General features: G+C 37.2%; 1 protein-coding gene across 1 annotated transcript in view; it reads left to right on the plus strand.

Moving 5' to 3' along the window:
- The window catches only part of LOC145768217 (dynein axonemal heavy chain 5-like), a 131,708-nt gene that overhangs the window by 60,475 nt on the left and 52,173 nt on the right, over positions 1–19,060 (plus strand). Inside the window, exons 37-53 of the mRNA XM_082579705.1 lie at positions 14–160; positions 433–605; positions 1,135–1,313; positions 1,776–1,963; positions 2,161–2,355; positions 3,381–3,623; positions 4,026–4,189; positions 4,818–4,953; positions 5,689–5,881; positions 6,361–6,480; positions 7,161–7,305; positions 8,021–8,151; positions 11,178–11,356; positions 12,890–13,033; positions 13,311–13,483; positions 14,389–14,581; positions 14,805–14,957. Coding sequence (XP_082435831.1) covers positions 14–160; positions 433–605; positions 1,135–1,313; positions 1,776–1,963; positions 2,161–2,355; positions 3,381–3,623; positions 4,026–4,189; positions 4,818–4,953; positions 5,689–5,881; positions 6,361–6,480; positions 7,161–7,305; positions 8,021–8,151; positions 11,178–11,356; positions 12,890–13,033; positions 13,311–13,483; positions 14,389–14,581; positions 14,805–14,957 — 2,856 coding nt within the window. The remainder of the gene's footprint in view (positions 1–13; positions 161–432; positions 606–1,134; positions 1,314–1,775; positions 1,964–2,160; positions 2,356–3,380; positions 3,624–4,025; positions 4,190–4,817; positions 4,954–5,688; positions 5,882–6,360; positions 6,481–7,160; positions 7,306–8,020; positions 8,152–11,177; positions 11,357–12,889; positions 13,034–13,310; positions 13,484–14,388; positions 14,582–14,804; positions 14,958–19,060) is intronic.

Here is a 19,060-nt window from a genome sequence, read left to right on the forward strand (position 1 = left end):
CACTCGTATTCAGATCATGCAGACGACCAACCAGCGGTTTTTAGATATGCTCAACGAATTAATCGGCGTGACTACAAAGGATTTGACGAAGATGGAACGAGTCAAATATGAAACACTTGTCACTATTCATGTTCATCAGAGAGATATATTTGATGATCTGGTACGTCTACTGATGTCATTAGATATAAATCGACCCTTTTCTGGTTGACAAGTTTCAATGATCTCAATGTGTTAATCGTTGTATTGTGTTTTTATTCTTTTATCCCTTTTCAAGCGATGACGCAATTGCTTTTTGATCGAAACATTTGTTATTAACCAAATTTGACAAATGGCATTGTCCAAACTTCAAATTTTGATTGCTAACCATGGGTTTATACAGATGTTGTGGTGTGTTTTATCACCTGGCTAACTTTTTACGCTTTTTACCCTCAGGTACACATGCACATAAAGTCGATTGCTGACTTTGAGTGGCTGAAGCAGTCAAGATTTTACTTTCAAGAAGACACAGACCGATGCATTGTATCGATCACTGATGTTAACTTTGATTACCAAAATGAATACTTGGGTTGCACAGACCGCCTGGTGATCACTCCTCTTACTGATAGGTAGTCATAGTTTGTATTTTATAATACAACTTTTTTAAACAAACTTTTTTTCTATTATCAACGCGTGCAAAACGAATATGTACAGCCTGCAACATGCGAAACATTAGCAGGCCAATGAGAAAAAAGGTGCCAATTCTTGTAAGGTGCCAATTCTTGTAAGGTTTGAATTTTGTCTGAACTGTTGTTTTGGTAGTGAGATGCATATCTATAGATAGCCTGGCCACTAAACGTACGGAACACTTCGATCTACAATTTGTGCGGTGTTGCAAACACCGGCTGAAGAATACTGGAAACAGAAATACAAATTAGTGCTTATACTAGAACTTCGAATACTCAAACTTCATTTTTACGTGTTCACAAGGGTGCTTTACTTTTATTGCACTCCCTTTAAAGAGCGCTAAAAATGTTTAAAAATGCTCAGAAATATTTTGTACGGTCACAACAAACGACGGAAGCGAGGAGTTGCGTCTTGGCCTCACTACGAGGCCACGAGGCTACTCTTGTGTTTAACCCTGATTTTTTTCTGCAGGTGTTACATCACACTGGCTCAAGCTCTAGGTATGAGTCTAGGGGCTTCCCCTGCAGGTCCAGCAGGGACAGGGAAGACAGAGACTACAAAAGATATGGGAAAGTGTCTGGGAAAGTATGTGGTCGTTTTTAATTGCTCAGACCAGATGGACTACAGAGGTCTGGGTAGAATCTATAAAGGTGATATTTTTTTTTCTTTTTTCAAAACCTTAGTGTCTGCAGCATGAATTAGTCAACATGGTGTGAAGGTTTCAGAAGTGTCAGCTTTTTGTTGTGTTAATAAAATGGACCCAAGTGAGTGCGAAAACAAGAATGACTGTTTATTTGTATTACTGTGTTTTTAATTTATGTCATAGTGACACACAGCAGGGTTTAAATGAAGTTATTCCTACTTACCCAGCTCTTCTAAGCGGTTCTTCTATGTGCTCACATAAACATTAACTGTGGAAAGTAACACGTTTACGAACTCTTGTGCAGCTGCAAGTTATTGTATACACACTGCTAGAGCACATCATTGATGTTGTTTATTGCTGAGAATCTACATATCTAAATATTTTGATTGTCACTTGTTATCACTGAATTCAAACAAACTGCATGACAGTTGCTCACTATGACGTTCTTGCGAATTATGATCGTTTTTAGGTCTGGCCCAGTCCGGTTCTTGGGGATGTTTTGATGAGTTCAACAGAATCGAGCTCCCCGTCTTGTCAGTGGCTGCCCAACAGATCGCTATCGTCCTCACTTCCAAGAAGGAGCGAAAGAAGAAGTTTATCTTCACTGATGGTGATGTTGTGTCTATGAACCCGGAATTTGGAATCTTCCTCACAATGGTGACAAAAATGTCATTGTGTCGAAATAATAGTTCACTTTATCTGAATTACTTTTTGCATAACAGTATACATTTGAACGCTACCCAAATTCTGAAAAAGTGAGTAATCTATTGATGCTGTAAAAAACAGGGAAGATAAAACAGATAGCTATTGGTCAACTTATCCAATTAAAGTTCATTTACGATTGGCATATTTAGAATCCTGGGTATGCTGGCAGACAGGAGCTTCCAGAAAACTTAAAAATTAACTTCCGTTTGGTGGCGATGATGGTACCAGACAGACAAATCATCATGAGGGTGAAATTGGCAGCTTGCGGCTTTGTAGACAACGTGCAACTTTCTAGAAAGTTCTATACTCTCTACAAGTTATGCGAGGAACAACTTACAAAACAAGTGAGTGAAGTCAATTCACCAAAGCATCCAGCTGACCCCACTCCAATGGTTTAATTTCTGTGGGAACTGTCTTCTTGCTTGACACATTATACAGAATATTTTACATGTGATATTAAGCTTTTTTGAGGATGCAAACCTAAGCTAAAGGTATTGTACTTATGTTGAATTTTTTAATCATGACATGTGGGAAATTAGAACAAATTATTCTGGATTATCTAATGTAGCGTTACTGTTGACAGTAATCCACCCATATACAGTTGCAGTTAGCGTAACAACATTCCGAGCACGATAGTGGTGAGGATGTCCTGAGAACAAAGTCTACAATTTTGTGTAGTAGTTTATTGCAGTAACAAAAAATCAACTTGACACCATCAGAACAAAGCGGAAAGACCGATCTGACGCCCAGAAGTTAAACCCACAACAGAGTGCAGAACTGATTGAAATCAAACTTAACACTGAAGTCCATAACAAAGCTCTCCGGCACATGTCGATACGTATTGAAACGCACTGGTTGCAAGCTGGAACATATACTGATCATCTTGAAAACTATTGAAACTACTTTCCTACATTTCGGCTACATATTGAAACTTCTCGGAACTTCTTGAAACATGTATCGAACTTATGTATTGAAACCAACACATTTTGTAAACTATTGAAGCTTACATATCAAGAGTTAAGAGAAGTCAAGACTTAAGACTCTTGAAGTTCCGGCTTAAGAACTAATTCTAGATTACAAACTTGACCACAAATTATTATTGATTACAAACGGCAAGCAACCAACTAACAACGTAGATGGACGCAAAACTATGTATACCTTATGTAACGCAATTGTGTGAGAGCGGCCACGCGCTCTGGAATTCTAGTCCTAAGGGTTGTGAAAAGCGCAGGAATAAGCTATAAGCCTGCAAGAAGTACACTAATTCCAGAATCAATTATAAGTGACGTCAGAGAGCATAGAAATGATGTGTGCAGGGCTCACAGGAGCTGCACAAGCACTAATTCCAAACATATTTCTTCATCTTAAGGTCCACTATGACTTCGGCCTTCGCAACATCCTTTCTGTTCTGCGAACTCTCGGAGCAGCCAAGAGATCTTGCCCAGGAGATTCTGAAATGAAGATTGTGATGAGAATCTTGCGAGACATGAATCTTTCGAAGTTGGTGGATCAGGATGAACCGCTATTTCTCTCTCTCATCAATGATCTCTTTCCTGGCATCCAACTGGAGAAAGCAGGATACCCACAGATTGAAGCTGCCATAGAACACCAGGTGAAAAAACTATTTCCACAAACTGAGTTGTAAAACTTGAAATATATTTTGATGAACATTGCTTTGGCCTTTAAATAAATCTGGTGCTTGTCAAGTTCAAGTATCAGTTTTGAGGGAGCGTCATGTTGCCAACTTTAACCCAGTTCCGTAGCAGGTGTCTTTGTTGGACACCGAGGTCGATCAGTACAAAGACTATCATCTTCGGAAACAAGGAAGAGTCATAATGTTGTGATGGCATTATTCGAAGTTGCTTTTCTCAACTTTTCTTTTCAGCAGACGCAAAATGATTCCAGGGGAACGATGGCACAAATACAAAACAAGTGTATTAAATAATTTTCAATGAATTGCAATGCAGTCAATATCATATATCACTTTATCTCAACGTTTTCTCATTCATTGCAGACGAGTGAAATGGATTTAGTCTTCCATCCTCCTTGGGTACTCAAGCTCATCCAACTATTTGAGACACAGCGCGTCCGCCACGGCATGATGACGCTTGGGCCAAGTGGGGCCGGTAAAACAAACTGCATTCATATCCTCATGAAGGCCATGACAGAATGCCAAAAGTAAGTGGTGTAGTAGTGATGGTAAACCGACGGGCAGACATTTATTGCTGACCCGCACTTTGCGGCATAAGCTATTGCATATGGACAATGTCAGTCCCAGATAATCAACATTGGAATGTGGGTAAAATGTGGTCCGTCCAGTTTTTTCTGCTGTTGTCTACGGTCGGTTTCTTTTCATTTAAAGTACATTTAGTCACTAGCATGGAGTCTGAATTCTACTTACTGCTCTGGAAAATGCGTAACTTTGATGACCAAGTGGTCTTTCGCCGCCATCCAGTATCAGCACCATACCATGCCGCTGATCATGATCTATGTTGTATCTGTATTCAATGCTTAGTTGTAGTGAAAAAGAAAAAAATCTGAGACTTTTGAAATGAAACATTATTACTTAGAACGGAGTCTACATTGCTGTCAAATTTATAGTTTAATTTTCTCTATTTTCTAATATAGAGACATTATCAAAAATCACCATTCAGCTCTTTATGATATGCTTCATCAATAGTCTTGCTAAGTTACATTTTTTCCTTTAGTTCTAAACATTGGCATTTTCTTTGCAATAACGTCAATTTCGTTAGAGATGTCATCTTATTTAAATAGAATATTAGATGCAAGATCTTTTACTTGTTAGTCCTCACCGGGAGATGAGGATGAACCCGAAAGCCATCACTGCTTCTCAGATGTTTGGATCACTGGACGTGGCGACCAATGATTGGACCGATGGCATATTTTCAACTTTATGGAGGAGAACACACAAGGCTAAGAAGGTATGGAAAATAAAAAAATAGCCAAGGTTTTTGTTCAGAGACGTTCAGTTTCAAAAACTTGAAAACACTTAGTTAATCTGTATGAAAGTATTAGAGCCCATAATACAAAAGTATTTACGACATGTATCCGAAAATCAGAGCTAGTTGAACTTGAAATTAATACCCCTCTATTTATGGCATGTGCTAAGGTGAACGCGGAGATTGATTTCTTTGTATTTTAGTATACTTAAATTTAAAAGTTTTTCCCCACCGGACGCAAGCCCGGATAAGTCTGAATCATAAATATTATTTGGGCGTTTCGACCTCTGTATTTTTTGTCGTTCAGTTTGGTGCACAACGTAAGACAGCTGCGCTATGAAATACAGGAACTTAATCTGAGCAAACCTGGTCACAAAATCTACAATTCTAGCCAGCAAAAAGCTGCCATTTTACATTGTTTTAAAGTTGCTAGACGTTTTACTGGCTAGGATAACCTAAAAGTGTATCGAGATCACATTCAACATATTGGAAAGATGAAACGTAACTTACCAAGTGGTGTTTTTTGCATATTTAACAATGCTTACACATATTGGCCACACTTTAAATTACACTCCTCCCAGTCTCTGTTACACCTTACACCGATTTTGTTTGAGGTATACTACTTCGAAAACTTACTATACTGTACACAGCGTTGAAGGTGTTGGTCAGTGATGTTTCAAAACAAGTGACTAAACGGTATACAAACTTTCAAACCAGGGCGAGAATATTTGGCTTGTGCTTGATGGGCCGGTGGATGCGATTTGGATCGAGAATCTTAATTCCGTTCTAGACGACAACAAGACATTGACTCTCGCGAACGGAGATCGAATCCCCATGGCGCCTACTTGCAAAATCATATTTGAACCTCATAACATTGATAATGCGTCACCAGCCACCGTGTCCAGGAATGGTATGTGTTTCTCAATTCATTGTGATACCATTGCCGTGTAATGTATGTTAATGTAATATAGTGTATTATTGTTTTGCAATAGAGACCAATTCTATTGTTATTGTATGTAGTTTTGAGTAGCGTTTGATATTTCGTATGCTTGAAATTTGGTTGGACAGTAGAGTTTGCTTTTATGATTCATAATATTTTTACCCCGTTCTTTTAATAATCGCTTTACTAGAAAACATTTTCACGTTTTCAACGTTTATTTAGATTTTCCTATACATTACTTTCTAAGTCACAAATAGTTCGGCTATCATAACCAATTACTTTTAAAGCTGCTGATGGTTTCTCAGTATTTATTTCAGTTTCCAACTTTCCGAATCATAACAACATGTAGGAGATAAATTAACCTTTTTGCACAGACATTATGCAATGTACAAGAATAGCACATGCATTAGTTCACCTAAACTTAAACGCGTGATTTTGATTCCATGTAGGAATGGTATATATGAGTTCCTCTATCCTTGATTGGGATCCCATACTGACAGCCTGGCTGAAGAAGCGTCCAGCGGTGATGACAGAAGTGCTACTGGCAGCATTTGAAGGGAGTTTTTGCGGTAAGATAATTTTAACAATATAACCTGTGGAAATTCTAATTTGAATGATATCCAATTTCATTACCAGGAATGCGATATATTATGATGTTTACTGTATTAATTATCAAGACTATTAAACCAGATTTTATCTGGAACCGAAATTAAGGATTACAGGAAACGTATGGTTTCCTTATCAAAAAGAACTCTTTAAATCTATGTAGACTGTAGGCCATCATTTGACTATAGTCAAATCAGTTAGTTTAGTTTATTCATAATTTTATCACCAGAAACAATTTGATCTCATTATCACCATTGGCCATGCCTGGATAAGGTGTCGGATAAGGTGATTTTTCCGTGATAACGACCAATGGTTCATTGTTCTTATTGAATTTACAAAATCCTGGCTTGATCACGTTAAAAGATTTTGTAAAATTGCTAAACGTGGACACCCCCGGTGCCTCTGACCAAGAAGCCGTTCCATTATTGCCGAGTGCTCATAATTTTAATCACCAGGAACAACTTGTTCTAACAGTGTGAAAAGTTGATTAAAGCAGCTTAAGTTGTGTTGATATCGCTTAAGTTTATGTAAAACAGGTAGCCATTCTAGCGCTTATTTTTAACCTCTATATGTTTTACCTTCAAATCAAATAACCTTTGTTTAATTTAGAATTAACTTTACCAACCACAAACATTCGTTATAGCGCTTTTTCATTACGTTGAGACCAGCCTCACAGCCAAGATGCCGGTGTTGGAGTGTATGTACGTACAGCAGCTTCTCAGTTTATTAGAGGGCGTTCTACCTACTCATGATGACAATAAAACAATTGAAAAACAACACTTAGAAAGGTAGACTTGTTAAAATACAGATGCAGTATATTTGTACATTATTTACATATTACATTCTACTGTACAGGTGAGCATTTTTTCTTCAATGGCCATGCCTGAACCAGACATCGACGACCTCAGATGAATATTTAGTCCAAGTAGGCTAATTTCTTTTGAATGATCTATGGATAATGGTTTTTGCCTTGTCATTTAATTGTTTCATGTCATTAAAGCGTCTGTTTGCCAAATGCCAACTTTTCCACAATTTTATTCTTCAAAAATAGAGGTGATAAAGCTTTGGTAAAGAGTTTGCTTTGTTGAACCATAGACAAACAAAACAAGGTAACTTTAACGGGTTTAACATGCTTTATTACAAAGAGATATAACATAATCAAAAAGTCAACTCAAACGTTTTCGACACGAACGTGTGCCCTAATCAGGAATTGCGTACTCATGGGGGAGCACTTAAACCAAAACTTAACAACCAAAATGTTTTGCGTTGGTGGCTAATTAAACTTTATTTTTATTGCAACATTTACAAAATGTAGGACAAAAAGTGTTCACTGTTCACCTTGCCTTTGCTGAGAACAAATAATGACAAAAGTTTTGTATGCTTCGTCTTACTGTCGTGCCATTAGAAATTCCATTTTCATGTTCACAGTTCAAATTCAAGTTTCCTGTAGCCTATTTAAATTCACTTTTTGAAGAATTCGTTCATGAGTTAAACCATTTACAGACTTTATGTTTTCTGTTTGATGTGGTCACTTGGAGCGTTATTGGAACTATTAGACCGAGAGAAAATGGAAATTTTTCTCTATAAATATCAAAAAGATAATGGAGGTTTGAATCTGCCTGTTGTACCCGAAGGTAAGCGTATTCTTACACTGAGTCATAACTAGCAGTGGCGTAGCAATGCAATATACCGCCCTTTGATTTTTGCACGAATTGCCGCCCCCCTTTCAGGGGCGCGGGAACTATTTTTCTCTAGGGGGGGCTGAAGCTGCCGTAGTGTTGTCAGCTTCTGGGGTCAAAGTCCCCAGACCCCCCTTATGAAGGAGAACATTTAAAACTGGTAGTGACCATTAAGCCCCCTCCTGTGTAAAAAACGACGCCAAAACACACACACATTGTAATTTACAACAAATGAAGAACGGCAACAACAAAGCAGCTGTTCAGGAAGTTTAAATGAAAACGAACAAATTAGAAAGTGATATGGAAACGACAGTTTGTGGAAATGAGTTCTCACACGTTTCCGAAGATTGGTTTTCGCTCAGGTGTTTTCTCTATGAACTGTGTCATGAGTTCTTTGACATCGACACTTCGACAGTGTCCAAAATGTTTTGATGGACAACTGGACATGCATCAACCCAAGTTGATTAAGTCTTTTTTGCATCATTAAGCTTCTCAACCACGTTTTCAGGAGTCTTAGAGCAGAAAAAGAACGTTCTGATGATGCAGCTGAAACCGGGAGGCAAAGGCAGAGCTCCACGAATTTTCGCATTTCTTTGAAAAGATCTAGTGCGAGGTTTTAATTGCGATAGTATCTCAGCAACCTTTTGAACAGAGTTTGTGGTTTTTCCACTTACAACATCGCTGAGCAAGGTAAGTTCCGTTTTTAGGCGATCTTTTCTGAGGGCATAGGGTAAGCTGATCTCAGTATCAGATCTTTCCTCACCGTTTGCACAGCTCAGAAGGGCCTTCTCTCTGTTGGCTGCTGTAAGCAGATCCACCTGGTCGAATCTTCGATCAAGCTCAGCTTGAACCAAATCAAGGGCTTCGATGTATTGCCGTTTCCACGCTCCTTCTCCCGCAGACGACAAAGCATCCGATTCCTCTGTGTTGCAAAATCTTGTTGAAGTTTTATTCACTCGGAGATCCTTTGGCGTCTTTAGGTTATTGGCAGAAGCAAAGACGTTCTCTGCTTCCATAAGCTTGGAAACGGATAGCTCAGTTGGTTAGCGCGTCACTTCTGGAACGAAGAAGCTTCAAGATCAAGCGGCGCTAGTTCGACTCTTGGGGTGTGCGCATGAGCAACGCACGTTAAGGACTGCTCTCCATTCTGCTCAATCAATCTTTTTTTAAATTTTTGATCCGCTTGCGGAGAATGGTGATGGATTCCAAAACTGAAGAAGCAGAGATCTTGTTTTGGAGCTGCAGTTGATCGCAAAATAAAGCCGCATCATGTATTATTGTAATGTTCAGAAGTACAGCGTGAAATGTACAGTATCATAAATATTGCAGAATGATGTCCAATAAACGATGAACCGCCGTGTTAGTAGAGAGGGTGGCTAGTACCGCTACTGCGAGGTTGCGAATGATGAGCGTGACCAGTCACGTAACAGGAACTCGATTCATCGAAGCAATTATTGTTCGACTAATTTTCAGAAAATATGTTATGTACCTTAAATTGTCAGAATTTTCTAGGTGGGGGGGCTCAAGCAATTATCGAAAATTCCAGGAGGGGCTGAATTAGCTCTAGGGGGGGCTGCAGCCCCTTCAGCACCCCTACTTCCCGCGCCCCTGTCCCCTTTAACACCGTCATATTAAAGCTGATTAAAATTCCACACAACAGACGAATTAAAGCAATGTTTGTTTAATTTTATCGAAAGTTCAAAATAAAACCACTTCCTACTCAGACAGCTCAAGGTTTCTTTCTCTTTGTGTCCTTCTTTAGTCTAGTCACTGGCTTGACTGGCCCTTCCGGAGTGGCTATCCGAATATAGCAACCATGATCTGAGAACTTCATCACCATTCTTTAGCGTCTTATAAAACCACTTTTTGCTCAGAAAGCTCAATTAAGGATTCCTTCTCTTTGTCTCCTTCTTTAACTACTCTGATCGCCGGCTTGAATGGCCCTTCTTTATTCTGAAACCTTTCGGGCCCTAATTTGATCATCTCAACTCTCATGTTATGAGTTAATATTTCTGGCCAAGTAGCGACATCGTTATGAGAAGAATAGATATCATCCGTTTTATCTTTATCTGAAAATGTCTCATTTATAGGTTGACTTCTTTTAATGATCACTTCGTTATTGTTTTACTTGAGGTACACTTCTTCTGTCTCAACTTGAGGTAGCGATTTACTGTGGCTGTTAACCTCTTCTGTTTCTTTAGCAGAGGAAATTTTTACGAACTTCAAAATGGCTCCTTCATTCTTTTTTAGTTCCTCTTCTCTAGCTTTCTTTTTCTTTCTAAAAAAAGCTCCACTTTCTTTTACTCTTTTCATATGCAAAAATTACCTTAAAAAATTTGCTACCGTACTTAAATCTTGTTCTGGAATCTCCAGCACAACAGTTATAAAACAATAACCATCATTGCCAACTTGCTGAGTGATCTATTTCAGACCTGAAACTTTAAAACTTTTCCCTAACCTAACCCATCTTCACACACAAAGATAGAGGAATCCCATCCATCTACCACAGACCGATGGTAAATCCAAACTTAACTACCAAAGCTAAATTGACTTAACAATGCTATAGCTTACAAGTTACAACCGACATTCTATTATGACTTCAACAGCTTGAGTATCATTATACCGTCACAAATACCACATAGTCAGTCACAATCCAAAAAGGTTGCAAATTAGTTTATACGCATAACTTGTGTAATTTTTTTGGCTTCACTTTGATCAGTGTTAACTTAGGTCGTTTAAGCCTGAATCAGTTTGAGAATAAACTAACGTGACTGTCTTTGTTCATTTAAAACGTTATCACATTTTGCCGCCCTCCAGCAACGTGCCGCCCCTGGATTTATCCACAAGATTCAATGGGTAACTACGCCACTGATAACTAGCACATGAGTTATTTATGTTCGCAAGCGATGTACGTCAGTTGCGGCAAAATATTAATAATAAGTAATTAACAATAAAAAAAACTTGGTTTGTTTCATTTCCAGGTAGTGGTCAGACCATGTTTGAGTACTTTGTAGATGAAAATGGAAATTGGAAACACTGGTCTGAGAAGGTGGCTTCTTACGACTATCCTTCGGACACTACTCCTGACTATCTGTCTATACTTGTTCCTAACGTGGACAACGTCAGAATGGACTACCTGATGCACGCTATAATGAAGCAGGTATAAAGCTTTTGTCGTTGAGTAAAGCAACAAGGATGACGCAGTAGATACGTAGCTCATTTTACAATTATGCGATCTTGGTTCGAATCCCAGGTCAAGCTGATTGTTCAAAAAAAGTCTCTATCCAGGTGTAACGAATTGGGCAGGCGTAGCTGCTGAAGAAAAAGCGGCCGAGTAGAGTTGGACGAGGTTCTATAACTGAGTGAGGCGCTAACTTTTAAAACATATTGATTAACTGTAAGAATCTTTGTTCTCGAACTGAGGTAGCTTTGATCAACAAGTGAATAAAAAAAATGTGGACTAATATACAAGAAATTGGATACTAGTGGCACATTTAAGTATTAAGATTCAAAGAAAATTGTATCCTTTATTGTGGATCCATCTCAGACGATTGTTATGTCCTAGCTTAGTGACAAATTTCTGTCTTCTTCTCAAGTTTTTATTTTTAACAAATTCCATTTATTGCTTAGCACAACTTTTCTCAATAAAATTACACTTTCTAATTGGCGGTAAAATTACGTTTCGCTGGAGTCCGAAATTAAAAATTAAATCAATTCTTATTGGCTTATTAGATTTATTCTTAGAAACCATCATCTCAAATTTTCAAAACAACTTTCTACTGTAATTTTACTACACTGAAGAGATCGGAACATCAAAACACTGGCCACTGTCCGTAGCTACTTTTAATATTGTCTTTGTAAACACTATTTTTAAAGAAATAAAAAAGAGTCAAAAGTTATGCAATTTCAGTTTGTGTGGAGCTACATGTGCTTGAGAGGTTACTGTAATTTTTTTTATTCACGTGTTGATTTATGGATATCAGTTGGTATCCTGTGTGGATCCTTTTCTTGTATCATGGGCCAATCCTATAGATATTTGCTGGTACAACCGTTCATTTTCTTTGAGATACCTTTCTTTACAAGAATAATTCTGACTGTTTCGCATACTTGCAAACGCTTAATGAAATTTTCGCTTGGTGTCTGTAATTTGTTCGATCTACTAGGTGTCGTTGAATGGAGATATGTCCTTGAAATGCGTTACTCAAGCGGACAGCTGCACACCCAGAGAGTCGAACTAGCGCCGCTTGATTTTGTGGTATCCTTCTTCACAAAAGCGAGAGCTGAACTAACTAAGTTATCGGAGTGGATAAATATGCCACTATTTCTGAGTAAAATGTGTGATCCCACGTTAAGCCTAAATCGGTCGTTTTATTTATATATTGAGTTGTTTCTGTCATATCAGGTATACTAATTATACTAAAACAATTAGAAACTAAAATGAAATTTAACTGTCAGCACTTAACTGTCTACCAACAACAACAAAAATACTTAATAGCTGCTTTATATACATAGTCTACACTCTACAGTAAACTACTATTTGCGACAATCACCAAATAAGAGTAAGAATCAGAACCATAAAGTCACCTGTCTCTACTGAAGAAGGAGAATGTATTTAATAATTACTTTTTGTTATTTTGCCAAATGTATCGTTTTGAAGGTATAATATTAACTGTACTTTCTGATGATTTTGCAGAAGAAAGCTGTGTTACTAATAGGCGAACAGGGTACAGCAAAGACGGTGATAGTGAAGGGATACTTGAACAGCAAGTGTGATCCCGAATTTCATGCGACCAAGACTCTCAATTTCTCATCGGCCACAACTCCACTCATGTTCCAGGTTTGCGCCATTTATTGGTGGTGCCATTCGCCTAGAAAGTAAATTTTTTTGAAATTACTTCCGAACATTAAATTAATTACCGTTACAAAATTAAATGTTTCAATGTTGCACTTAAGAAAATTTTCATATTTGAACTAATAAAATTTTAAACAAAAATTATAGATAGAGCAATTGCCGTGCCTGGCTTCAAACGGTTTTTTTGGAGATTCTTTGATGTAACCGTAACTTTAATTTTGATTTGAACTATACTGTTATGCTTGTGACTTCACATATCTAGCGCACCATTGAGAGCTACGTCGACAAGCGAGTGGGGACCACCTTCGGCCCTCCTGCTGGGAAGAAGATGACGGTGTTTGTTGATGACGTCAGCATGCCCGTCATCAACGAATGGGGCGATCAGATAACAAATGAAATAGTTCGGCAGCTCATTGAAAACATGGGGTTCTACAAGTAAGTCATAACTAGATATGTCACAGACGTATGCACATAACTCAGTTTGATCTTAGTGCTCAACAAATGGCTTGAATTTGTTGAAGAAAATTTCACTAATCTAAGAATCTTCTCGCTGATCGAAAAATATTCTCAAGAAAACGTAGTTGTGTCAACGCATCTGACGACAACAAACTTGGTTTTCTTGTATCCAAACCTAAGCTTTGTGGTTGAAGATTTACAGTAGGCTAAAAGAACTGCAAGATGAGAGAGTGAGAAAGAGAGAGAGAGAGAGAGAGAGAGAGAGAGAGAGAGAGAAAGAGATATATGTTTTTTTGTTTGTTCTTTCAACATGGGAAAAATCGAGTAGTTACACAATAGAACACAAATATAATGGTGAAAGGACTGGGAGCACCGAATAATCTTTCGATTTCCTAGTCGAGGTGCTGCCTGTCATTTAGTAACAGCAGTAGTATCGATTGATTAAAAAGTACAATCACTACGTGTAGCACATACAAAGAAATTACACAATTAGACCGACATAGTCAGTTCACGAGTAACGTCATTAAACTAATTAATAACTTTATCTTATGCTGATATATGGAAGCAGAATGAAGGTATATTGAAACCAATCTTAGGGGCATTTTTGTGTAAGTTTGTGACAAATGGAGCCCTTTGGAGACAAATTGAGTCCTTTCGAGCTTCGTGCAGCAGCCCGCAAGCCGCCCAACTTGTTAGGCTACTAAACGTTCAGTTTAAACCATCAAGCTCGAATTAAAATTACCCTAGTCTGTGAAAGTTCTTAAATATTCTGCCATCTCTGCATCAACAATACGACGCATTCCAGTGATCATTTGCTCTATTTAATAATAGCCTTCTCTATGAAATACAACTGAATGTTTTTGTCTGTGTTTGTCGTCTTGTAGTTTGGAGAAGCCAGGAGATTTCACCCATATAGTTGACATCCAGTTTGTGGCTGCTATGATCCAACCAGGAGGAGGAAGGAACGACATCCCACAAAGGTTGAAGAGACAATTTGCCATCTTTAACAGTTGTCTTCCTTCTAATGCCTCTATTGATAAAATTTTTACAACAATTGGCTGTGGATATTTTTGCGAGGTAAGAACTTAACAAAGATCTCGTAGAAGGTTAATTGTGTAGGCCTGTAAGTGATGGTGTTATATAGCACAATTGAAGCCTCGAAACATTGGGTTTCAAACTTGGAAATGACCCCTTATACTCATTAGAAATGTAAGAAGAAATGATTGACCATTTAATTCCTAAAAATTTTTGTGTAACTATTTGACTCCATTTTACATCGGTTAAGCTTTCGTTACTTTAGGAGCGTGGATTTCGCGAAGAAATCCGTGCTGCTCTACCGCTCTTGGTAGCAACCACTCGGCGACTGTGGCAAGCAGTGAAAGGAAAAATGCTTCCAACTCCTGCAAAGTTTCACTACGTCTTCAATCTGAGAGACCTGAGTCGCATTTGGCAGGTAATGCATTGGGTCTTGGAAATATTAGATTCACTTTTAGCTGCATATTGTGATAAGTGCTCATGTCTAAACCGACAAGCAATATTAAAACACGAACATGTCATAGATCTTTGAAATATTTGCAATGAATTTGATTACTACTTGACAATCAGAATTGAGAAAAACTGTAACTAAGAAAATGAACTTTTGTGTTCTTCGTCATCTCAGGCCAGTCTTGTTATTTTGATATTATGGAGATTTTAAAACAAGATGCCAAGTGCCTCATCAAACGCCATTTAAATGTATTAGAATTTAAATATGCTTGTTGAATATTAAATATGCAAGTTGACTAAAGCTAAAGCTTTAGTATTGGCTTGGAAATTTAAAGCTTTGCACATTTGCAAAAGAACCAGTGACTACGGATTTTAAGGTTGATAGTTCACGTGTCGTATGGGTCATTTCATTATAATTTTAAGAGAATTCATGATTTTTTCCACAGGGTTCTTCAATATTCATCATTTTTTTTATATGTTAATCTGTGTAAAAAATGATGAACAGTAAAAAAAACAATTTTTGAAATTTGTTGAGTGGTTTTCGAGATATAGCCGTTGGAAAATTTCACCACTAGGTGGCGATTTTATGCCCGAGCGAGGTGGTCCAGCAAGTCTTTTTGTTAATATATGATGTGTTAGTGACATTTTGAAGTGTAAATATATGTATCCCCCTATTTTTGGGGTCAAGGAATCCAATTCTGAGGTCTAAAATGCATTTAGATCAACCCAAATGGGTCTAAATAGCATTTCAAAATCAATTTCCAGACTTTGCATATGCCGAACTTCTGGAGCCCTTTTTGGCATGTTTGGAAAAGTTTGGGAATTTATTTATTTTTTAATCATGATCTATTAATCCTATTCTACTAGGAAATACATGATTTATAATTTAGTATTGACTATAGAGAAAGTTAAAAGTCTTACAAATAATCTTGTAAATTTCATGCAAAATATATAGAAGTATAATTAACACATGGATTATATATATACTTTTTAACTTTGTCAAGAAATTTTTTTTTTATTAAATCATCAAATTTAAATTACATGAATGATGTACCTGATGCCTTATTCCCTATTTGATCATTAATTCTTGTGACAGTATATATTGCATTTTTCTAGAATTTAAGTCTTACATGATACATGAATTAATTTATAATATTCTGTATTAAATTGTGTTGCAAACGTCAGTTTGAGGAAGATGGAACCCTGCAGTCTTGGAGTTATATTGGACGATGAAAATTGTCACAAAATGAGCTATGTGAGGAAAATGGAATTAAAAGCATTTGCCGAGTATGGGGATAGTGACAAAAAATTAATTTTGTGGAGATCTGAACTCAGATACACTCACAAAGAGTCAGACCTATCAAAAATTTGTCTCCATCATGAAAAACTATTTCTTGGAATTGTCTTCGAAAGAAAGTTTTCTAAATGTTGTAATATACTTAATGTACACAAAAACAAAGCAAAAGGAACCCATAAAATATCAATAAAAATTGCTGAAAAAATGGAACAGAAAAACTTATTTGTCATACCAGGATGGAGAATGTGTGCGTCTTGTTACAAGAACATTTCAGCACTGGAAATACCACGTGTAGCTTCATCAGATGATGACAAGAGCATAACCTCAGACGATTCAGTGGATGCTGAATACTCTAGTGAATTGAAAAAGATAGTCAGTAAGGCTAAGGTTAACAATACGTTGGATGCACTTGACTTGTCACCAATGCATAGCTCACATGGTCTCTCAAAACGCCGTAGAACTGATCAAGGGATAGAAAAAATAAACACAGTTAAGAAGAAGCTAGGGGATTTGTACAGTGGATTGCTTGAGGTAGAAAATATTTCAATGGAGGAAGATATTGTCATTAACATGAAAGAACTTGCCCTGTTGAAGAAAAAGGCTGCTGCACATGATAGATTAAATGAACTGATAAGAGATAAATTACAAGCCACCAAATCTTACGATGAGCAAAAACACATTCTCACATTAATACCGGAAAACTGGACAGTTTCTGAAGCTGCAATTTATTTTAAAGTTTCTGAATATCTAATCAGAGAAGCAAATTTAGTACGAAAAGAGCATGGCATACTGGGACATCCAACACGCAAAACAAGGTTTGGAATTGATGATGAAACGGTGAAAGCTGTATTGAAGTTTTACCAAGATGATGAGAATAGAAGATAATGCCTGGAAAAAAAGACTGTGTTAGCATTGGTAAAAATATCTATGAACAAAAACGTTTGCTTCTTTGCAATGGGAAGGAACTGCATGCCAAATTTTTGGAAAAGCATCCCTTCAAACAAATAGGAATTACCAATTTTTTTTCCCTGAGACCAAAGTGGTGTGTTAATGTTTCGTCCAGTGGAACGCATTCAGTATGTGTATGTGTACATCATCAGAATGCTTTGCTATTAGCTAATGCTGCACACACATCAGATAACGATGACTACAAGTCCTTAATGGCAAAGATAGTGTGTAATGTTGATAATAGAGTTTGCATGATGCATCGGTGTGACAACTGCCCTGGAAAGGAAGGTCTTCGAGAATATTTGGAACAGGTCACACCGCTTGGCAAAGATTCTGATGAAGAACAAGAGATTAAGTTCCAAAGGTGGCAATCAACAGACAGATGTAGCCTTGATACACTAATTCTGCCTCGTTCTAACTTCCTTGATTCATTGGTTACTGCAATAGATGACTTAACTTCCCATTTGTTTCTGGCAAAATGCCAAGCAAGATTTCTCAAAAAACAGAAGGAGGAACTTGATGACAAATCTGTAGTTCTTTTGTTAGATTTTGCTGAAAATTTTCAATTTGTGATACAGGATGAAATACAATCATATCACTGGAATCAAAATCAGTGTACACTACATCCGGTGGCTATGTATTATTTGGAAAATGGTGAGATTAAACAACAATCCCTGTGTATTATATCTGATGATTTGGATCATGATGTCGTATTTGTGTATCAATTGATGGAGAAATTGTCAACTTATGTTGCCACGCAATTTCATAACAAGGTCAAAGTTCTAAAATATTTCTCTGATGGATGTGGTGGGCAGTACAGAAACTATAAAAATATGATGAATCTTTGTTTTCACAAATCAGACTTCAAAGTTGAGGCAACTTGGAGCTTTTTTGCCACAAGTCACGGCAAATCTCCTTGTGATGAGATAGGAGGTACTGTTAAGCGTACGGCCGCCAGAGCAAGTTTACAACGTCCATGTCATAACCAAATTTTAACTGCAGAATCATTGTTTAAATATTGCAAATTACACATGACAGGAATAACTTTCTTTTTCTTTGAGCATTTTACTTTGAAAAAACAACGTGTTGTAATGGCCAAGCGTTTTAAACTTGGATCAACAATTCCTGGTACCCGTTCCTTTCATCATTTTCAACCCCTTTCTTGTTTTTCTATTGGATACAAGAGAACAAGTGAGGATGAACATTTTTCTGGAGTGCACACATTTAATGCTGTACCGAATGTTATTGATATATTAGATACAAATGTCAACGATTATGTTGCTTGTAAGTTTGATGGTCAATGGTGGATAGGTCTTGTTGACGAAATTAATCAAAAAGAAATGGATGCACACGTTACGTTCATGCATCCACCTGGACCAAGTTTAGATTTCAAATGGCCGACTGATAAAGACCAATGTTGGGTTCCATTTACAGAAATTATCTGCATAATTTCAGTACCATTTGCAGCAACTTCAACAGGACGTACCTTTCGAAGCAGTGACAGTGACCGGAGTAACATTGTTGCTAATTTTGATTAATTTGCACCTTGTCAAAATAATAACAATTTCTTCATTTCTCTGCTTGAACCGGTACCTTGTATTAGTTGTTTGTTTCAAGATCATTGATTTACAGTGGCTTACAGCTACAGGTATGAAACTCATTGTGACAATTTAGTAAAATGTTTTAAACATTTCATATTCAGTTGTGTGCTTTTTAAGATAGCAGAAATGAAAATAAGACATTATTTGTATTTTCGGTTTGTATTTGATGAACGCTATATTTACACTATATTAACTATATTAACTATAAGAACTATATTTACACAA

The sequence above is a fragment of the Aplidium turbinatum genome, chromosome 4, assembly GCF_918807975.1.
Source record: "Aplidium turbinatum chromosome 4, kaAplTurb1.1, whole genome shotgun sequence".
Lineage (NCBI taxonomy): Eukaryota > Metazoa > Chordata > Ascidiacea > Aplousobranchia > Polyclinidae > Aplidium > Aplidium turbinatum.